This window comes from Aulonocara sp. 'chitande type north' Nkhata Bay, linkage group LG23 (assembly GCF_057382095.1).
Source record: "Aulonocara sp. 'chitande type north' Nkhata Bay isolate Kocher_YH1m ecotype deep benthic linkage group LG23, A_spYH_male_GT1.1, whole genome shotgun sequence".
In the NCBI taxonomy this organism is placed as follows: domain Eukaryota; kingdom Metazoa; phylum Chordata; class Actinopteri; order Cichliformes; family Cichlidae; genus Aulonocara; species Aulonocara sp. 'chitande type north' Nkhata Bay.
Genome location: NC_141365.1, coordinates 3,966,776 through 3,986,885, shown reverse-complemented (window position 1 = coordinate 3,986,885; position 20,110 = coordinate 3,966,776). Strand labels below are relative to the sequence as shown.

At 42.1% G+C, this 20,110-nt stretch overlaps 1 protein-coding gene across 4 annotated transcripts in view; it reads right to left on the bottom strand.

The window, feature by feature from the left end:
• ttc39a (tetratricopeptide repeat domain 39A) overlaps positions 1–20,081 on the bottom strand; it is a 30,818-nt gene extending 10,737 nt beyond the window's left edge. Inside the window, exons 1-7 of one of the 4 annotated variants that reach the window (XM_086284604.1) lie at positions 19,926–20,081; positions 18,624–18,674; positions 18,422–18,472; positions 18,091–18,144; positions 9,568–9,672; positions 2,272–2,403; positions 1,651–1,691 (exon numbers count right to left, since the gene is read on the bottom strand). In XM_086284604.1, the coding sequence (XP_086140730.1) occupies positions 1,651–1,691; positions 2,272–2,403; positions 9,568–9,672; positions 18,091–18,144; positions 18,422–18,472; positions 18,624–18,674; positions 19,926–19,978 (487 nt within the window). In that variant the 5' untranslated portion in view covers positions 19,979–20,081. Of the gene's footprint in view, positions 1–1,650; positions 1,692–2,271; positions 2,404–4,159; positions 4,267–9,567; positions 9,673–14,682; positions 14,974–18,090; positions 18,145–18,421; positions 18,473–18,623; positions 18,675–19,925 lie in introns of those variants that run through there. The other 3 variants (XM_086284605.1, XM_086284606.1, XM_086284607.1) reach the window with 3 other exon arrangements.
• Between the last annotated feature and the right edge of the window lie 29 nt (positions 20,082–20,110).

The following is a 20,110-nucleotide window of genomic DNA, read 5'->3' as shown; positions in this document are numbered from 1 at the left end:
TACAAATTAAAAAGTACAGGGCCTAGAACCGACCCTTGAGGCACACCACATGTCATTTTATGGATCTTAGAGGAGCATGTATCCATACTCACCATAAAAGATCTGTCAGAGAGCTAGGAAGTGAACCAGTTGTGTACAGCACCAGAGAGGCCCACCATGTGTTTCAGTCTGTTTAAAAGAATAGCGTGGTCTACTGTATCAAAGGCTGCGCTTAGATCCAGTAGCACCAGGACTGAGAGCTTTTGGGAGTCCCAGTTACATCTAAGATAATTTAAAACCTTTAGGAGAGCCGTCTCTGTGCTGTGGTTCACCCTAAATCCAGACTGGAATATCTCCAGGATCTGTCTATCATTTAGAAAATCATTAATCTGAGTAAAAACAAGTTTTTCTAAGATTTTACTTAAAAATGGTGAGTTGGATACAGGTCTGTAGTTATTAAAATCATTACAATCCAAATTGCTCTTCTTCAGAAGGGGCCTCACCACCGCCGTTTTAAAGGCAGCAGGGAAGACACCCAACTGAAGAGAGCAATTCATCATGTATAAAAGCTCAGCCTCAAAAAATCCATAAAGTGTTTTAAAGAGTGAAGAAGGGATTGGATCTAAAAGACATGTGGTGGGTCTCACTGTGGAGAAAACCTTCTGAAAGTTCTCAGCATTAACCAGGACAAAGCTGTCCAGTGTCTCCTCAGGTACAATCGAGCCCTCAGATGTGTTTACAAACATATGGCGATTAGATAAAATATCAGATCTGATGGCGCTGATCTTTCCCCTGAAGTGGTCTGCAAACTGCTCACAGAGCGAGTCTGTGGGGGTTCTTTGGGAGCTGTTAAAATCAGGGTTAAATAAATGATCTATGGTGGAAAAGAGGACCTTGGGATTATTTTTGTTATTACTGATTATTTTGGTGAAGTATGAATTTCTTGAGTTCCTTAATGTATTATTGTACATTTTAAGTTGCTCGGAAAATATTTGATGGTTGATATTATTTTTATTTTTCCTCCACCTCCTTTCTGCTGCCCTGCAGTTTCTTTTGAGTGTTTTGACTTCTTCGTTTCTCCAGGGTGATGCATGTTTTACGTTAATCTTTTTGGTGGTGAGTGGAGCAACGGAGTCAAGGCTTTTCTTCAGTTTGCTGTTGAAATGATTAAAAATCAAATCGCAGGGTGCAGGTAAAATCACAGGGGGGCATTCGTCTAAAACCCTGGTAAAATTTGCAGCCACTTCAGAGGTTAGATAATTTATGCTAAAGTTATTAAAACCTCAACTATTAAACTGGACTAAAAGAAATACAAGCAGGTTCCTCTTTTTAGGGAAAACTCGAGCATAATAATAATAATAATAATAATAATAATACATTTTATTTAAATAGCGCCTTTCAAAGCACCCAAGGACACTGTACAACAGATAAAAACTGGAAATATACACAATGATAAAAATAGAAGATAAAAGTTAAAACATACAGAAATTTAAGAATAGGCAATTTTAAACAGATGAGTTTTGAGGGTGGACTTAAAAAGAGAGAATGAACTAATATTTCTGAGGTCCGGGGGTAGGGAATTCCAGAGCATATTCTCAGACTAACATCTGTTTCCTTGGTTTGTTTTTAGGAATAACACACAGACTCATTTGTATGCATGACTGTACCGACCTTCTGTGAAGTTTTTTGAAAAGGAAGACTTCTTGCGTTGCCTGATGGAGAAACACAAAACGACATCACCCAATTTTCTAATCAGTTTAAAACACACACACACACACACACACACACACACACACACACACAAAATCCTACCTTATGTCGCAATGCCCTGCATTTCCCCTCCTATCATGTTTCCTTTCAGATACGTGACTCAGCCTTATTCATCTAAACACAGGATGCTGAGACGCTGCACGATGAGGTTGCTAAAAGAAAAAGGGCTGAGTGTGCGGTAAGTTTCCTATGAGCAGTCAGTGTTTACACAGAGAAACTGCAGCTCTGACGTCAGATTGGCCGAAATAAACGTGTTTATAAGATGACTAATCATATGTGGTGCCCTAAGAAAAGCCTCTGCGATGGATTCTCACAGAGGCTTCAGTAATATTGTTTTTACTGAGCTGGAAGAGTCTCAGGATGTTACTACCGAAACTAGAGCTCATTAAGCTGTTCAATTTTGGGTTGAGACAAAATAAACTTCCGCAGCTGACTTGGCTAAAGAGGAACTAACAAAAAAAGAGACCCTGTCATTGTTAGTCAGCTGGTTATTATTTTATCAGCTAACTGACAAAGTCTCACCTCTGGCAGATAGCCTGTGCCTCCTTCATGGTGTTCCCTGCAACTAGGATGTGTTGAGGATCGAAGGTCATCATGGCCTGCATTTCTAGAATGGTGGCGTAGGTCAGAGCGTGGTACATGCTGTCTTTGTTTCTGTAAAACAAGCAAACAGAAAATTTCTGTTGTGATGCACAGGACGAAAAATATTAAATATTGCATTGTTTTACAATCTTTTACAGAACAACACATTAACATTTAGTTGCTTTAGATTTAGAATAATAAAACTCAACATCCTGGTTACATAAAGATTAAATCAAAAATATTTCTCATTCTGCAAAAACTTTTTTTAAATGATTGAAGACATAAAATATTAATAAGCAGTCATCTGACAGAACAACAGTGTGGCCACTAAATGACGAATACCTGCTGACAAGAGACGGGAGATACTGAACAGTGTCTGTTGGCTTTCACGGTGACAAGGACACCGAAGTACTTGGAGCGTGTACCACGTGCACTTTCCCCACATAAATACCGAAATACTTGTTCAACTTGTTAATAAAGCTTCCTGGTCCTGATCTAAACAGTTAAGCAGCTACTAATTAATCAAAACAAGTTAAAGATATACAACATATGTTTGTGCTATTAATAAGGAGTCCCACTGAAGTTATAGCGGACGGTTTAAACAGCCGTATGTATCCTGGGATTAACACATTTTCAAGCATGTCTGTTTGTTGGATCATATATTAAGTGACATTAAGTCAGAGGTGTGCAGGCAGGAATGCTGTCAGTCCGCATGGCCAACATTTCGCTGCTCTTCATCGCCAGATTAACTCATGTGACCAGCCTCTGGGATGTTACTCTGACCTCAGACCAGCTCACAATAAACAGATTTTTCACCCCATGAAAACTAGGCCAGCAAACATTAATCATGCTCTACTTCATGTTTCCTAATACAGCTATATCTATATATGTGCACACAAACTGGAAATAAAAGGCAAACGGAGATAAATGTGACATCATCCATGTGACTTTTTGCCTGTCATGAAAGAAAACTGCAGAATTAAGTAGAGACGTTTGTAAATTAACTAACTACAAACCTTCAACTGTTTGCTTAAATGAATCCAATCAGCTTTAACTCAGTAAACAAACACCAAACAAGCTCAGTAGCAACCTGGAAACAGAGAAGGCGCAGACTGAGAAGCAGGGAGATTTGCCTGGGTTACATTTCCATGGCGTCAGGCTCGTTTATGTGAGACAGCAAGTGAAACTCAGGCTGGGAAACCTTTTAAGATGGAGTGTGATTTAAATTTAGTCACATGGCAGCAAAATATCTGTCAGATCTCAGTGATGAAAAGGTCGTAGCACCTCTGATGGCAGTAAAGCTGGGTCTCCAACATATTTTCACCACGTAGTTCCATAATGAAAGGGAGGAGCTGCTTTGAGATTCGCACAAACACGTGTGCACCGACACACACTTTGCATTCAGTTGAAGACGATGGAAGCAGCAATGGTAGTTCTGATGAAATCCAAACATTTTCAGTGATTTCTGTGGAAATTTGTCACAGAAGCTTGTAGCTGATTCCTAAAATAACTCCTTGTCTGAATTAACCCAGATAATTTAACCCAAAGAAGACAACAGTACAGGCTACAGAGAAACAACAGCGCAGGTGTATCGAACACCATCCATGCAAACATCTGCCTCTCAAAATGAAAAAACACTTGACTGGTTACCGTGTGGAGCCATTACTCACGTTTCTATATTTTGCAAGGAAAATAGAAAAATATTTCAAGGACACACCACAGGCCACCTGAGCTATTCATTTCCATATATGGAAATACAGTATATAGGACAAAAACAGAGCTTGAGCAATTCTAATGAGTTTGAAAGTCAATATTTGGTATGACCTACATCCTTCACCACATGCTGAACTCTCTTAGGTAGCTGTAATTTCTGAAAGTAATATTCGGGAATAGTTCTTCAGCTCTTCTTTGAATGTTGGCTGTTTTTGTGTTGTTCTCTGTCAAGATGATCCCAGACTGCTTCAGTGATGTTGAAGTCCGGGCTCTGAGGAGTGTGGTTGGGCGACCGGACGAATATATCGACGATAGGCTGAGCCCATTGTCGATGGTCAAGGGCGATTTATTTATTTATTTGCCCATGAGTACGTTTGCTAATAATGATGGAGCTAATAGAAGCAGCCAACATTAAAAAAATAATAATAATAGCGCTGTTTTAACAGCACCCTCTTTCATCTGCAAGCAAATGCCCCCTCCTCAGAGATCACCCAAATGCTTGTTGATGCAGCTGCAGAAGCTGGTGATAGCCTAGCATACTCAGCCGGATGGTGGACACGTGCATGCTCATGCAAGTCAGTGGTGTTTAAGTACTTTGCTCGCACTACACGTCTGCACAAGTGTTTACATCAGGTTTACCTGTTTCATCTGGTTTAAAGCCAAAGAAATCCAAAATTGGGGACTTTATATTTTTTTAGTGCTGTCAGCGTTAACGCGCCGTCATCACGACTAATAATAAACCCATCTGGAGCGCAGACGGAGTCAAAATCCCTGAAATGTGTGTGTCAACGCATTTCGGGTAGTTTGTCCGAAGTTTGTTCATTCTGTGCTCCAGGAGGGCATCAAAAATCGCGTTAATCGTGACGACCGCGTTAACGCCGCGTTAACGCTGACAGCCCTAATTTTGGGGGGAAATTAGTTCGTCCATGCTTGGACTTCTTCTGTATTGTAAACGTGCTAATCAGTCCGTGCATGATTACATTGCTCCGCCCATCAAAAAGCCTGCGCATGCGTGAAAATATCACCCATCGTCGATTATTGGACTGACTATTGCCGGTTGGAAAATTTTTGCATATCGCCCAATCCTCCTGGGGAGGCCAATCCATGACTGTGTTTTCCTATCCAGGTATGCTCCTTCTGCACTTGTAGAGTGTTTGGGATCCCTGTCATGCTGAACAATGAAGCAGTTGTCAATCAGATGCTTTCTAGATGGTGGCTCAAAATCCCATGGCAGTTTTGTGTGTTGGTGATTCTCTCAGTGGTGAGATACCCAACATGAGTGGCTGAAATGTTGCCCCAAACCATGAAAGAGCCTCCACCAAGTTTTACAGGTAGGTGTAGACACTCAGTACTGTCCCTCTCTCCTGATCTCCTCTGTACATATTGAACCAAACCAAAAACTTCACACTTTGATTCATCGATCTGTATGACCTGTTGCCATTAATTTTCACTCCAGTTTTTAAAAAAAGATTTTCTCCTTGTTTCCTTCCTCAAGGTTGGCTTCTTGAAGGCCATCAGTCCACTGAGAACATTTGTATTGATGCTGAAGGGCCAGATGGATCTGAAAGTCATGTCCTTTTTCATCTGCAGTACATAGTGTTTATGCCTTTATGTCACTTCTTTTATCATCCTCCACTTGTCCACTTTCCTCAAATTTTAGCTAATAGCCATTTGGTAATCCCCCTTTTGTTCCAAAAATATTATTTCCTGCCTGTCAAACTGTGTTACCTTTGGCATTTTTAATAGATTCAACTAAAGAAATGGGAATAAATTATGTATTTTTTATGACAAGCTTCTAGCAACAAAGTGCCTGAAGATATAATTCAAAGTTAGTTCTTTGCTAAGTTGTCTGACATGTGTAGACACAACACTGGTTCATCGGTTGACTTGAATGATTCATAGGTCTGAAACAAAAAAGAAAACATTTCTCTGAAGGTGCCCCGGTATAAGGATTGGACTGAAAAGGAGTGAAAACGCTGCCAAGTCCTTCGTAATACCCCGAGAACTATTGCTCAAGACCACAAAATGAAAAGAAAGGCTGGCTCATTGGAAACGAATGCAAAGAAATGAGGCTTGACTCAAGGATTCTGACTTCTAATCATAAACTACAAAACATGAGGACCTGTGACCTGAATCCCAGCTAAACCACAACACAGCATCTAAAATTAAAGGAATAAACAAATCAGTGATCCAGTAAGATTTTCAGGACAATCGGACGCTTGAATATCTCCACAGACCTGCAATAAGTTAACCAGCTACACGATGTACTTCCTGTGAGAACCTCCGTTCGGTTTCTGCTACTCCTCAGCTGCTATGGTTCGTTTGGCTTGGTGTCTAGCCTCTTCCTCTTCTGCTTCATCTCGCCCTCCAGCTGTCAGTCCACTTATGGTTTTATGTTTTTATCTGGATCCACTGCTTTTATACCAGTTTATTTATCACTGCTTTCATTGACTGTTCCACTGCCTCCTGATATGACGCACATTTTCAGTAATTTGACATGTAGTTTGTGGTTTTTCTATCACCTTTAATGGCCATTGTATTTCTCGTAAAGTAAATCAAGTTTCCAGTTTTACAACGGCTTTCAGTTAATGAGTGAAGCATAAATCTACTGTCTCCTGTGCTGAGCTGGTCCACCTGCACAAACAGTGCTTAAACAGAGTATTGGTCCATGCTTGCTAACAGCGCACTAATTCCATGTGTCCGTAATAACTGACCCCGTCATAAATAACTGCGGCGGAGGAATTAAAACGCACGAGTCTCGCTCAAGACCAAAGTTATCCAAAAGATTCAGGGTGATTGGCGATATGGTGACCGTGACTGTAAGGCACTGACTAAAGTCTCTACAAACACAATATTGTTCCACAGTCAGATTTCCAATTAATATGCACTTTGTATAAACGAGGTCTTGCTCCCAATGCATCCTGGGACGACCTCCAACTACCTGCGACCATAAACACGAACGTAGGGGTAAATGTAGCAGACACAAGATTGACTAAATAGAAACTGTGTCCACATATGTGTGTGTCCTTGCCCCACATGGCCGCGTCAGACTACAGCTGACAGGTGGAGGAAAACAAAGCAAATCCTGCCTGCAAGAAAAGGTGTGAGATCTAAAAGTCTGAAACTTAATGCTAACGTGTCTGACGAGCAGTTCAAGGCCGAGCAAGTGGAAGAACACAAAAGCTGCGGGATGCAAAGATTCACAGGCTCTACAACACATGATAACTCCAGAAAACATCCCCACTGATGTGTCCAGGTGCATTAAAATGATATACAGCATGCTGAAAGCCCAACAGCTGTCATTTCCTCTCATAAAAGCTTTTTCTGAGGAGAAAATGAGGTTGTGGATGTTATTGGGTTGTGTACAAAGCAAACAAAATATTAAAAAATCAGTTTAATTGCAGTTCTGCATGTAAATGGAATAGAGCCGGCTGCACAGGGAGAAACCTGTGAGGCAGAAATCAGGACACCAACAGGAGTGTGAGGTTTTAGATTTATCCACATCGTCAGCACGGTTAGAATATTTCCCAAATCCAAGTTTAAATAACAAACACCAGGAAAGACGGATCAAAAAATAATAATGTAAAAAACAAAGAGTGTGAGTTCATTCACTCTTAATGTCGTCACACACATGTCTCTCAGCAACAACACCACACACCGGTTTACTGTTTCAAAACTACAAACACAGTCAGGGCTAAAAGGAAGCTATTGTTTGATGCTGGGCAGCACTGGAAAGAAGAAACTGGGCTGAGGAGCGGCCCACAGTCCCAGAGGACGGATCAAAGCAGCGGCACGATAAAGGTGCTGATAACACGCAGTGGACACAGAGTAACACGATGACTCGGTGTTGGAGTACAAACCTGGAGGTGGCGTTTCTACGTGCAGCGTTATGTTAATGTAACTTAAAGCAGCACACGGTTCACATAACCTGTTCATGTAAACACAGCGGAAACTGCAATTACAGTTTATTGGCTTTAATGTATCTTGTCTATTAAGACTTTGACACCTTATTTCTTATATATCTATTATAGTTTTAATTCTCTATTTTATCTTATTTAACTTTAGATTCAATTTACTTGCCCACTGTGGGTCCCTGCAATGCGGTGTTTGTCCTGTACTTAACAAAGAACCGACAAGAAGCTTGACTTTAACTGCAGTACGATGGTTCCAGCTGTCACTGATTCAGGACTCAAAAACATCATCTTACAGACTTTATTTTCCAAGCATGTTATGGGCCCGACAGAGCCTGCTGTGATTTGTCCCAGTTGCTGTGTCATGTTGTCTCTCCAGCTTCAGGTGCCGCACTTTTGTACAGCCAACTCTTCTCAGCAACTGGGTCAGAGCACAGAGGACAGCTCCAGACTCAGGCAGCATTTCTGGTTTTATATGTTGTGGCTGCCGAATGTGGGACCTCTGTGGTGCTTTGGGTGATTTAGCCTTTTTAACTTATTATTTTTACCTGATCAACTTCAGAGTTTTAATATGTTTCTCTTTTGATGGTGATTGTGGTCTGTCCATCTCTTTTAGTTAAACTGTTCGAAGAAACCTTCGCTTTATTTGCCTCCTTGTCTCCTTTTTCAAACGCGACACTTTTTGTTGTTTCCCCACATAATTGGACCTTCATGGAAACATCACAACACATTAAAAAGCTCCTTCTAATTGTGCAGCCATCTTCAAAGGCTGAATAGTGAATTTATCTTCAATATCTAAGTGTCCTCTTAATTAGAGAAACTGTACTGATCCTGCCACTGGGAAGAATTTAAAGCAGTGAGTGCTCTGAAAGCTCAAAACAAATAAAGCACAGCTTCTTAATTCTTAAACTTTTATTGGACATTTAATTCAATCTAATTCATTTAGAGACGGCTTCAGATTTTAACGTGAAAAACGTAACAGCAATCATGGCAGCATGTAAAAAAAAGTGATCATCATCAGAACATTTTCAGAAAACTGGGTGACAAAGCTAAAAGTTCCAGGTCCTGACACGTCCACAGTGAGAGACACAAACTACTAACAGAGACCTGCAACATTAGGGGACGACTGTCTAAAAGTCCTCCAAGTCACCAAAGATCCAAGAAAAACATTCAAGGAACTGCAGCAGGGTTAAAATAGAAGAGCAGTGAGGTGAAATCACCGCAGATCTAAAAAACGATTAGGAATCCTCTGAATGATCCCTTAACTCACATTTATGACCTTCATATCTTTTGATAAGTTCTTGGACGCTCATGAAAAAACATGGTCAAAGTTTCAAATAATGAGGCAAAAGCTCCGATTTTGGACTGCTGTCAGTCTGAACAGAAGCTCCGCCCACCTGCTGTTCAAACCCTCTGTTTGAGAGGGGGAGCCAATCAGCAGACAGTTGTCTTAAGGGAAGAGGAACTAAAACTAAACTTGTTTCAGACAGAGGCCCAATATCAGATAAATAAGAATTATTTTGAACCGTGAAAGTTACTGAGAACACTCGAAAGGTCAAAGGCCGGCGAGAACAGCACCCGTAGCAGGTCGTTACGCAGGTGGTGCTCCTACCTGCATCTGAGCCGCGCCTGCGCCTCCTCAAAGTCGTTTCTGAGGAACAGATCCAGGGCGGCCATACAGTCCTCGAGAGCCAGCGTCAGGTCTGACCGCGAGCAGCTGCAGAAACAAAACAAACAGCAAATCTGGATGAAAACATGCTGAAAATACATCATCGTCCAAACACAAGGACGTAGCTGTGATCAAAGTGTACACAAAACAAGCCTGTGTCATATAAGGCAACCCTAAAAAGTGTTTGTGTCTTTGACTGGCCCCAAGAATAAAAACACAATCTAAAAAACATTTTGTCCTGAATCGTAACATATTCATAAGTTATTAAATTCTCTGCACTCGAGACAGAAACCAGAAAATGAACACAGAGCGAGCCAGACGAGCAAACCGGCTGGAGGGAGCGCTTGTGGCGGGGCGTGGCCTGCGGTGCCGTGCAGAGGAGGCGGACGCACCTGCACGGCACCGCAGGCCACGCCCCGCCACAGTGCTGTTTGCTGTTACTGATTCTGCTATTTGAAATTACAGACATAATCATACATTTAGACAAGGACAAGCTCCGGGAGCAGTTTCTGAATCTTTTATTAAAGATAAAGAACAGATGCGCTTCGTGGCTTAAAAAAGATCACGTCACCTTGTATTCGTCACGTGACGGGCGTGTGTACGACCTGGAGTCGTCCATCTTTGATTTGACCCGCTGTAGCCATGAAACTTTAAACGTATGTTTCACTTGTTAAACTCGGGGAGAAAACAGCAGCCAGAATGTGAAAAACTCATTAATGACGGGCAGATTAAACAGAGAGAAGCTAAGCTGATGGAAATTCTAAAAAACATTAAGCTGATTCGTTAACTTTGCTTGGATTGTTGCTTGTTTGCTGTGTAATTACTTTTTATTACATTTACTGGATTTTGGACTAAATGACGTCAATCCCTGCCATGAAATATACACAACTTTTTATTTATTTTTTTACATTAAGTATTAGTTAATTAGCTTAATGTAATACTTTCGAAGGGTTTTCAGGAGAAAAGCATCTTCTGTCTAAAAAACAAATTATGACAGAACTTGTGGAACGATGCTCTCAGGTTCGACCAAAATGCAGATGTTTCACCAAAACGCACAGCACCGCCTTTGGCAAAAAGCACCCACAGCACATGGGTGAAGGGGAGAGGATTGGGGCTTGTTTTGCAGCCACGGGACCCTGGCACCTTGAGTAAAATCTAAAAACGCTTGAATAAAAAATTATTCAAGAGTCAAATGTGAAGTCAACTGTCTGAGAGCTAAAGCTTGGTCAAAACAGAGTCATTCAACAGACAGAGATCCCAAGCAGAGCAGCAAATCTGCAACAGAATAACTGGGGGGAAAAATCAAGGTGCTGCACTGGGCCAAAGTCCAGACCTCTCCCTCATTAAAATGCTGTGGTGGGAGTTTAGGAGAGCTGGGTAAAAATGAATGCATGAGAGAGGCTAATACATTTAGACAGGAAATGATGCTATAAGCATTTCTACAAGTTGGGGTGTTCTTAGATAAATGAATAAATCACAACCTGGTCTGAACAAGATTTTTTTTATTATATCCTGATACGTACAAACTTCAAATTCAAAGAGGGTGTACTCCATTTTTACGAAGCTAGAAGCCACTATTGCGTGAAATGACCTTACTGTCTACTCTCTCCCGTATTTTGTGCTTTGTCTTGATTGTGGTTTCTTGTGTCTTTCTGTGGTCTTGATTTCCCCCCTCGGCCCCTTCCAGTCTGGACAGATGGCTGCCCTCCCAGAAGGTTTTTTATGTAGAAAAAGGCGAGTTTCTTTCTTGGATCACTGGCTTTTTCTCTAAAACACCGTTAGCTCTTTACCTTACAACATAACGTCCCTGAGGGCAACTATCATTCCCATTTAAGTGCAGGAACACACTCTGTCAGTATTACCCGCTCAGCCCATGTCAGCATTAGACAGCTGCAGAGGAATAAAAGAGTCCAACTGAGCACTGAGGAAACGCAGCTACAGCTAACGTGTCTGACACATTCCTGTCCATTAGAAACACAAAGAAGCCATAAACTCACTTCATACATACACATACCACCAGCAGCATGATAGAAAGAAGCACACATACTGGTGCAGCTCTGCTAATGACATGCGGGTGACTGCTGTGTTCACCATATGACCAGCAGGCAGCAGTTTCCTGCTAACAGAAACCTCCTCTCACTGGTGCACATACTGGTCCGTCTCTGTGCAAAACTCAGGTGACTTTTAGAAATGCTCTTTGTTGTCAGCAACAATACACACACACACACACACACACACACACACACACACACACACACACACACACACACACACACACACACACACACACACACACACACACACTGACAAAATAATGCAACCGAAGCTATAAACAGCATTATATAAACATTAGCAATTAGCATACAATGATTAACTTATTTTACCATTGGCTATTTTCTAATTTAGTGTCCACAGATGATACTTTAATATGAAGATCAATAATAAAATCCAAGAGCAGCACATTGTGCGCACATTTATGTTGTTAATCCTGCAGAGTCACATGTCTTCCACCAGTGGCCACTGAGTGAATCCAACCAGTCCAACCAGAGCTGTTGGTACAGTCCATACCGGTTTTCTGTACGAGTAAAGGTACAGCGACTACAGAGTATTCAACCCCGTAAGCCACAGAGTCAATATTCTCACCTGCAAAAATCCCCAGATGTAGGCAGGAACAGATGAAAACACTGAAATACAATAAACCTGCAGCTCACTAATCCAGAGTGAAAACTGGAAACTCAAATACTGACAGAGTGCTTGTGCATTAAAGAGAGAATAACACACATATTACACTGACACAGTGACGCTGACTGTACTTAACCTGATCTAAGAGTTATGAAGTGCAACATTAATTTTAGTCACAGTAATACCCTGTGACCTCTCGGTCAAAGTCCCACCTTTAAAATATAACCGGGGCCCAGTTCAGAGTTTAAATGACAGGCCTACAGAAGAATTAAGAAATGCTAATACTTACACCAAATGTATAGCTTTGCCAAACATTTATTGTAACCTTACCCTAAATCTTTACTCGAGGCATGTTTAGTTATTATTTTAGATTTTAGAAAGTTGCTTTATATTGTAAGGTAAAGACACTACAATACAAGACAGAAAACCCAACAATTAGACAGTATCCTATGAGCAAGCACTTGGTGACAGTAGGATGGAAAAACTCCTTTATGACAGGACCTTGTAGTACCATATCACCCTATTAGAGCGCTTCGCTCTCGCTCTGCAGGCCTACTTGTTGTTCCTAGAGTATTTAAAAGTAGAATGGGAGGGAGAGCCTTCAGTTTTCAGGCCCCTCTTCTGTGGAACCAGCTTCCAGTTTGGATTCAGGAGACAGACACTATCTCTACTTTCAAGATTAGGCTTCAAACTTTCCTTTTTGCTAAAGCATATAGTTAGGGCTGGACCAGGTGACCCTGAATCCTCCCTTAGTTATGCTGCAATAGATGTAGGCTGCCGGGGATTCCCATGATGCATTGAGTTTTTCCTTTCCAGTCACCTTTCTCACTCACTATGTGTTAACAGACCTCTCTGCATTGAATCATATCTGTTATTAACCTCTGTCTCTCTTCCACAGCATGTCTTTATCCTGTCTTCCTTCTCTCACCCCAACCGGTCGCAGCAGATGGCCCCGCCCCTCCCTGAGCCTGGTTCTGCCGGAGGTTTCTTCCTGTTAAAAGGGAGTTTTTCCTTCCCACTGTCGCCAAAGTGCTGCTCTTAGGGGGTCATATGATTGTTGGGTTTTCCTCTGTATCTATGAAGCGCCTTGAGGCGACTTTTGTTGTGATTTGGCGCTATATAAATAAAATTGAATTGAATTGAATTGAAAAAACTCCAGCACTTCCAGGTTGAGGGAGGGGGGGGGGGGCCCATCTGCCACGACCGGTCAGGAGGGTGAGGGGTAAGGGAGGAGAAAAGGGAGAGCATAGGGAGACGGGACAAAATACTGACTATAGAAAATTTAATAGCATCCAGAAATGGAAAGATACAAGCATCACGGGATGCAGCCTGAGCCGACTGCAGCATAACTACAGGGATGGTTCAGAGTCACCTGATCCAGCCCCAACTATAAGCCTTAGTAACAAAGAAAGTTTTAAACTTAAATTAGTGGAGTCAAATTACCTGTTAGACTCAGGCCACAATGATACTGAGGTAGATAAGGAATCGTTAAAAACTGCAGTGTGTCAGCAGTATTAAACAGACGCCTTACGCAGCAGGTTTGTGTGCATGTTACATAAAAGAGGGCTGATTTTAATAATAAACCACATTTTTTGTGTTACTGGATTCCTGCTATTCAGATTTTTTAGATAAAGGCTGAAACCTGTGTCTGCAAAGCTGAGGACAGCAAAGCATCAGTGGATATATCATTTCCTTATAGGTGGAAACCGACTCAACTGGTACCGGCTGACTGGAAAACAAGATTTTGGCACCTTGAACGCAATCTGAGAAGAACAAAAATAAAGGAAATGGACTGTGTGAAGGAAAGAAAAGGCAGAAAGAGGAGAGTGTGCGAGGTTCAGGCTGTGCATACCACGCATCGTCCAAATAATTTAATTAGGTTCAAGTCAGCAAGTCTCAAATTCTGCATTGATTTCTCCAGAGAGCAAATTACACAATGATGATCATTATCAGGCAAAGGCGCGCGCGCGCGCACACACACACACACACACACACAGAGCCACTATTCATACACACTCACACACCACTGCATGTGCTGATGCAAACCAATAAGTGCACACATGCACCCACACAACCACGCACACACCCTTTCCTGGAGTGACAAAGCATTAGTTTTATCAACTGTGTGGCACAGAGCTTTCAGCATATCAGACAGGCTGGTATAACATGTTCAAAGGCCTTGTTACGGGAAACAAAAGAAGCGAGCAGCTCCGACAATAAATCGAGCGAGTTTGTCCACATGCCTGAGAGACAGGAGTGGAAAACAAACGTCACATGAGAATGGAAACACGGCAGGAAAAGTCACATTCGCAGAGCATCTCACACTCTCACGACTGCATGAGAAACACACGTCATCCCAACATGAGCGCATCTTACCCGTTCGACAGAGTCTCTTCCTCCCCTGACATTTTCATCTGGCAAAGTGTGTGTGTGTGTGTCCGGAAGAGACGCAGAGAAAGCGACTAAAGTAAGAGAGAGAAAATAGCAGAAGTGGCTGTGAGCCCGGGGCCTTTCCAGCAGTGCAGTGCGATGCTGTGTGTCTCTTTCTGTAGCAGCAGAAACAGCAGAAGGTTAGGCAGAGAGAGAGCGTGAGAGAGAGAGGTAGGGATGAATGAATGAGAGAGAAAACGAGGGAGGAACGAGAGGTAGGACGCAACAGCAGCCCTTAATAAGACTGGGATGACTATCACACATGGAGAGAAAGCCTGGCCCACCTCGTCTGATCATCACCCTCATGCTCCACACTGCAGTCTCCGCTCTGATTGGTTAATGCAAAATCAGGCGCATGGCTGAAATGCCCACTTTCACAGTCAGGGGATTTTTCTGTGTAGTGAGGATACTTCCAAAAACTAAACCCTGGAGGAGCAATGTGCTAAAAGCAGAAGTGTTCATAGTCACGAAGCCATTTTTCACCATAAAAAGACACAAACGCTTTCCGCCACTGTAGGTGGGAAAGAAATGTGGCTTTCTGAGGCGCAGCTGGTCAGGGCTGCTGCAGAGGCTGCTCACTGCAGCGGGCAGACGGTCCAGGAATAGACGTCGATGCAGCGCAGCGGCTCCAAAATGTAGACGCACGAGAAATAATGTGAAATCGTGAATGGAGAACGGGGGCAGTGCCAGGACTTGAGCTGTATATCACTGCGAACAGCCCATTGCCAGTCATCCATTAGATGTGAGTGAGTGTGAATGGGTGAGAGAGCGACATAAACACATGTCGGCTGTAGTGTCTCGACCCGCATCTTTAATAAGCAGTTAAAACTACTAAACAAGCAGCAGTAATCAGAGCTGTCAGGCTTTTTGTTTTACATTAAAGTCGAGGAGTTTAATCCCAGTTAGCTGTGCGGATTTACTTTTTTGTCTTAAATACTGAAACTACAAACAAGTCTGTGTCATAACATGATACCTCAGCACTGCATACTCTCTTTGGACCACTTTTGTTAAGCACCGCCTCCTTTTTCTTTCATCCCACTGGCTATGAAGCCGTGCTCAGATAATGCATTCACCAGTCAGCCACCGTGACCTTTGTGTAGTGTTTCCTGCATAATCGTGGGTGTTGTTCCCAGAGGAATCATGGGTAAACGGTGGGTTCGCCGTGACCACGCTTGAGCAAATATACTTGATGAGTTTCCACCTGTGGCGCTGCACGCGAAGCCGAGGCTGACAGTCTTTGTTTCATGCATGACCCCAGTGTGTGCTCGGGTGTGTGGCATGCCAGATACTGTCAGTTTTTAATCTGCAACAGTGTGTTTGCTCTGAAACACCAAGATGCTAAATACATCATGTTTACTGTCACATTAGAAATGATGCAAAAGCAGCAAAATCTCACATCTGACCAGCTAAACCAAGGAGCAGCACTTCTACACTCAAGCTTTATTAAAGTAAATGTATTTTTAGTGAAACAGTTTTATTAGACAGCTAAGCGTTCATGCCACACGATCATATAACATATGCTAATTTGCTGTTTTTGCTTCCCTTCAAAGGTCTTACGGCGCAATCACAGCATGTTTATGAAGCCACGTCTTTGCCCACTAATGAACCTTTAGAAGTTAAACCACCACTCAGCCTGCATTGTTATATAGAAATTGCTTCCTTCCCAGAGGTGGAATGTAAAATACCCATAGCACCTATGTTTGCGTACATGATTATATTTTTATATTTAAATACTTTTTTTCCTGGTGCCAGGTTTTTAATGAGATTACTATGAGATGTAATAGAAATAGTCCTGATTCCTGGTTATTACTACAAACACATCTCTACTACTAACTGGTTTTGCCTCAAAGGCGTAACTGTTCCCACATATTTAGCCCAGTTTCTGGCCCGTTATTATCCAGTTACATATACTTCAGTGTGTTTAGTCATGCATAACCACTGGTAGCAGATAATGTATTAATTAGTTCAGTAATTAAGTGTTACTAACTTGCTATTGCCATGCTCATGTTTCCACTAAAATACCCCACTATTACCATGTTATTACCGAGTTTAATAGAAAGGGCCACCAGGTTAAATAAAGTATTCTTTATTCTCACTGATGATTTACTGAATTATTGCCATCAAATTACTGACAAAACAAATCCGATATAAAAATTCATCTGCATCAGTTTGTTCCTCAACGCTGGAGGAAAATACTGACCGTCAATGAGTCAGAATTACCTGTTTTCAGATACTATAACAGCCACACATATTATTCCTCTCTCCAAAGTTTAACTGTGAACTTTAAAGCAACCGAGCTCCACAGAGATCAAGAGACAGCATAAAGCTTACAGTCATGTGACCGCGCTAAGGGCTTCGTACATATTACTGTTTTTGCTCCCATGAAAGCACAATCGCGAGAACAAAGCTCTCTCAGTGTCCGACGCAGAAACAAGAGGGGAAAAAAAAATCTATCTTTATAGAGAGTAGTAAAAAGAAAAGCCTAATTGTTGCTTTCATCTCTCGTGTTTGCTGTGAGGACATCAGAGGGTCATGGGTTTAAATTGAAGATAATTAGATTCTCATTGCCCTCCTCATGGTGCAAAAACACTCCTGCTCACTGCACAACTTGCAAAAACACATTCGTTTACAAAGTTTTGGTTTTTCACTTTGATCAGCCAAACAGGTCATGACATATTTAGCAGGTAGTGGGTTCCTATTGGACACATCTATGCGCCTGTCACATGACTGAGGAGTCCAGGCTGTCGCACACGGATGTGAATTTCAGTTCACATCGATGTGCGATGTCTCCGGGGTTTTTGAGGACCTGGTTTGGCAAAATCGAAGATTTCAGAGCTCACAGACATGTGATATAAAACAAATTAGAAGCACATCAAATGTTTAAAGCTTTTACATACAAACAAATGTTCATTTATCAGCACAACTTAACACGTCTTCAATTAAAAACAGCAGATGTTCGCTGAAATAAAACCTTTTAAAAATATTTATAAAACTCAAACTAGCTGCCAGTATTTTATAAATATCTAAAAGCGTCCTTTCACTTTATTACGTGCTTCTGATCTTATCAGACAGACACACATTTCTTCTCCAGGCTCTGAACGCTCATCATAGTTTGAATAAGCGATGCTTTCACGGTCACACTCAGGCATAACTAAAGTGCTGAGAGATGATGTTATTCTCAGGTTCCCTCTGTCTGAATTATTGATATCACAAGCAGGAGAAGCTGCCCGTGAACTCCTGACGACTTTGTTACCTCAACATGTGCATCTTTGTGTCTCGATGAAACCAAACATTTCTGTAATCTAAGCCTCGGTTTTCGTGTATGATCTGAGAGAGCTCACAGGCCAGTCTTACCCATTCGATGGATCTGTTGACTCCAGACCATCTTTGTCATCCGGTATCTGTAACCTGAAACACGGGAACAGAATCGGGCTGTTTTAGAGAAAGGAGAGCAATCTCGAGGGATGAAAACCAGCTGAAAGACAAGCTGTTGTTTGAGGAACACGATTGTGAGAGAGAGAAATATGGACACCGATACATGAGGACACTCCCAGGCCACAATGACTCGCTGATTTCTACAGATATGAACTTGATGACTTTCAGGGAAACCTGTGTGAGACTGGGCTGATGTGGGAGCAAATATTTAAACTTGTTAAATTACATTTGTGAACTTAAAGAAACTTACTTGAAGTCTGTGATGATGGAGTCCAGCTCTGGACTGTTTACATCTGACAACCTGAGATGAGAAATGCAGAGGAGTCTGAGCGTAACCGCCTGCCAGAGTTGAACTTATTGTTATGCTGTAATCAGAGCCACGATTAGCAGCGGCTTTATGTTTTCTTTGTTCCTCACAGTACAAAAACATGACGTGCGCAGTGTCACCGTACCGGCTCGGGGAGTCCGGGCTGTCAGGTACGTCTTGTGGATTCATTGCATCCCTGTGAACAGGTCAAAGGTCAGCTTGGGAAAAAAACCCCCACAAGACTGAATCTCATTAAGGTAAGAGGAGGATGTTAGCTGGGAACGTCTGAGGAAAGAAGGGCTGTAGCGAGAACGTGAAGTCTAACTTTTGAAATACTCGATACTATTCCAGCATATGACCGAGTATTTTCTTCTTGTCAGCGTCCCAGCACGTTTTTAAATATGCTGCGGGCATCAAATTCATAATGAGAATTGTTAAATAAAACTGACACCATCGATATTCAAACATATATAAAATATATGTAAATAATGTGGAACGCATTCTGATTTACCTACACTTTACATACAGCCTGAAGTAGGCTGCTAATCAATATAAACATCATACAATCAACAGATGTCCTGAAAAAAACTAAAGTTGTTTGTTTTGGAGTGAAATCGCTAAAATCGTCTGTTCTAGTTAGAACTTTATTTACACATGAATGTGTAACAAAACACAAGAGAGGCCCAGCTAAGTGTTGGGCCCCTTCAGAACATCACAAACTACATGGATCATGATGATGGATCATATCAGTGGCTAAACACACGTAAGTGTTACATTATTAGACTTTTCTCCCTTTTTGAAACAAAACAAAGTATCAGATCCACTTCCCTCTTTGAGCCTCAAACAGCTGCAAAGTACCTGAAATGACCAGGTCAAAGGGAACGGCAGCTTGAAACCTTGCAAGTATTATAATGGGACACTGGATAATAAACATTCAGTGCGAGTTATCTCTGGGAAAATAAGCCAAACATGGGGCAGTAACATAAAACTGGACTGTTTACATCAGCCTGTTAAATCTGACTTTCACTAACAGTAAAAAGCTCGCGTGGTCCTGACTGACACATCATGAGCGTCAGGTTGACTAACAGGATGCAGAACACAGACTGACACACGTATAATAATAAGAGAGAAGGAACAGACACCAAACATCTCAGGTTTCTTCCGCCTCTTCCTTTATTAACTACAGAGACTCAAACACACACCGGTGGTTTGCGTGGTTTATTAAAGGGTCCTGGAAATCTCGTGTTCACAGGCTCCAGTGTGTGCTAAACAACAATCTCAGCGCGATGACACGATAACCTCAGGCCAGCGCAGTCACATGACGCCTTAGGTTTAAAAAAAAAAGTGCGATTAAATCCCAGCAGCCGGCATGACTTCGGAGACAGACAAGCACGGACACGGCCAACCAAGACGCGCCGATCTCCGGGAGCTTTTTTCTTCCACTCACCTTTTGCTGTCATGTTTCTTCACGCTTCGCTTCCAGCTGTTCATGAAACTCATTCCACAGCGCGGGAGGACCAGCGGCGACCGGAGAGGTTTACACAGCGGCTCACACTCACGTCACACGGGAGCGAGTGGAAGGGAAAGCGGCTGCTGCGGCTGCTGCGGCTGCTGCTGCGCGTCTTCCTCCTT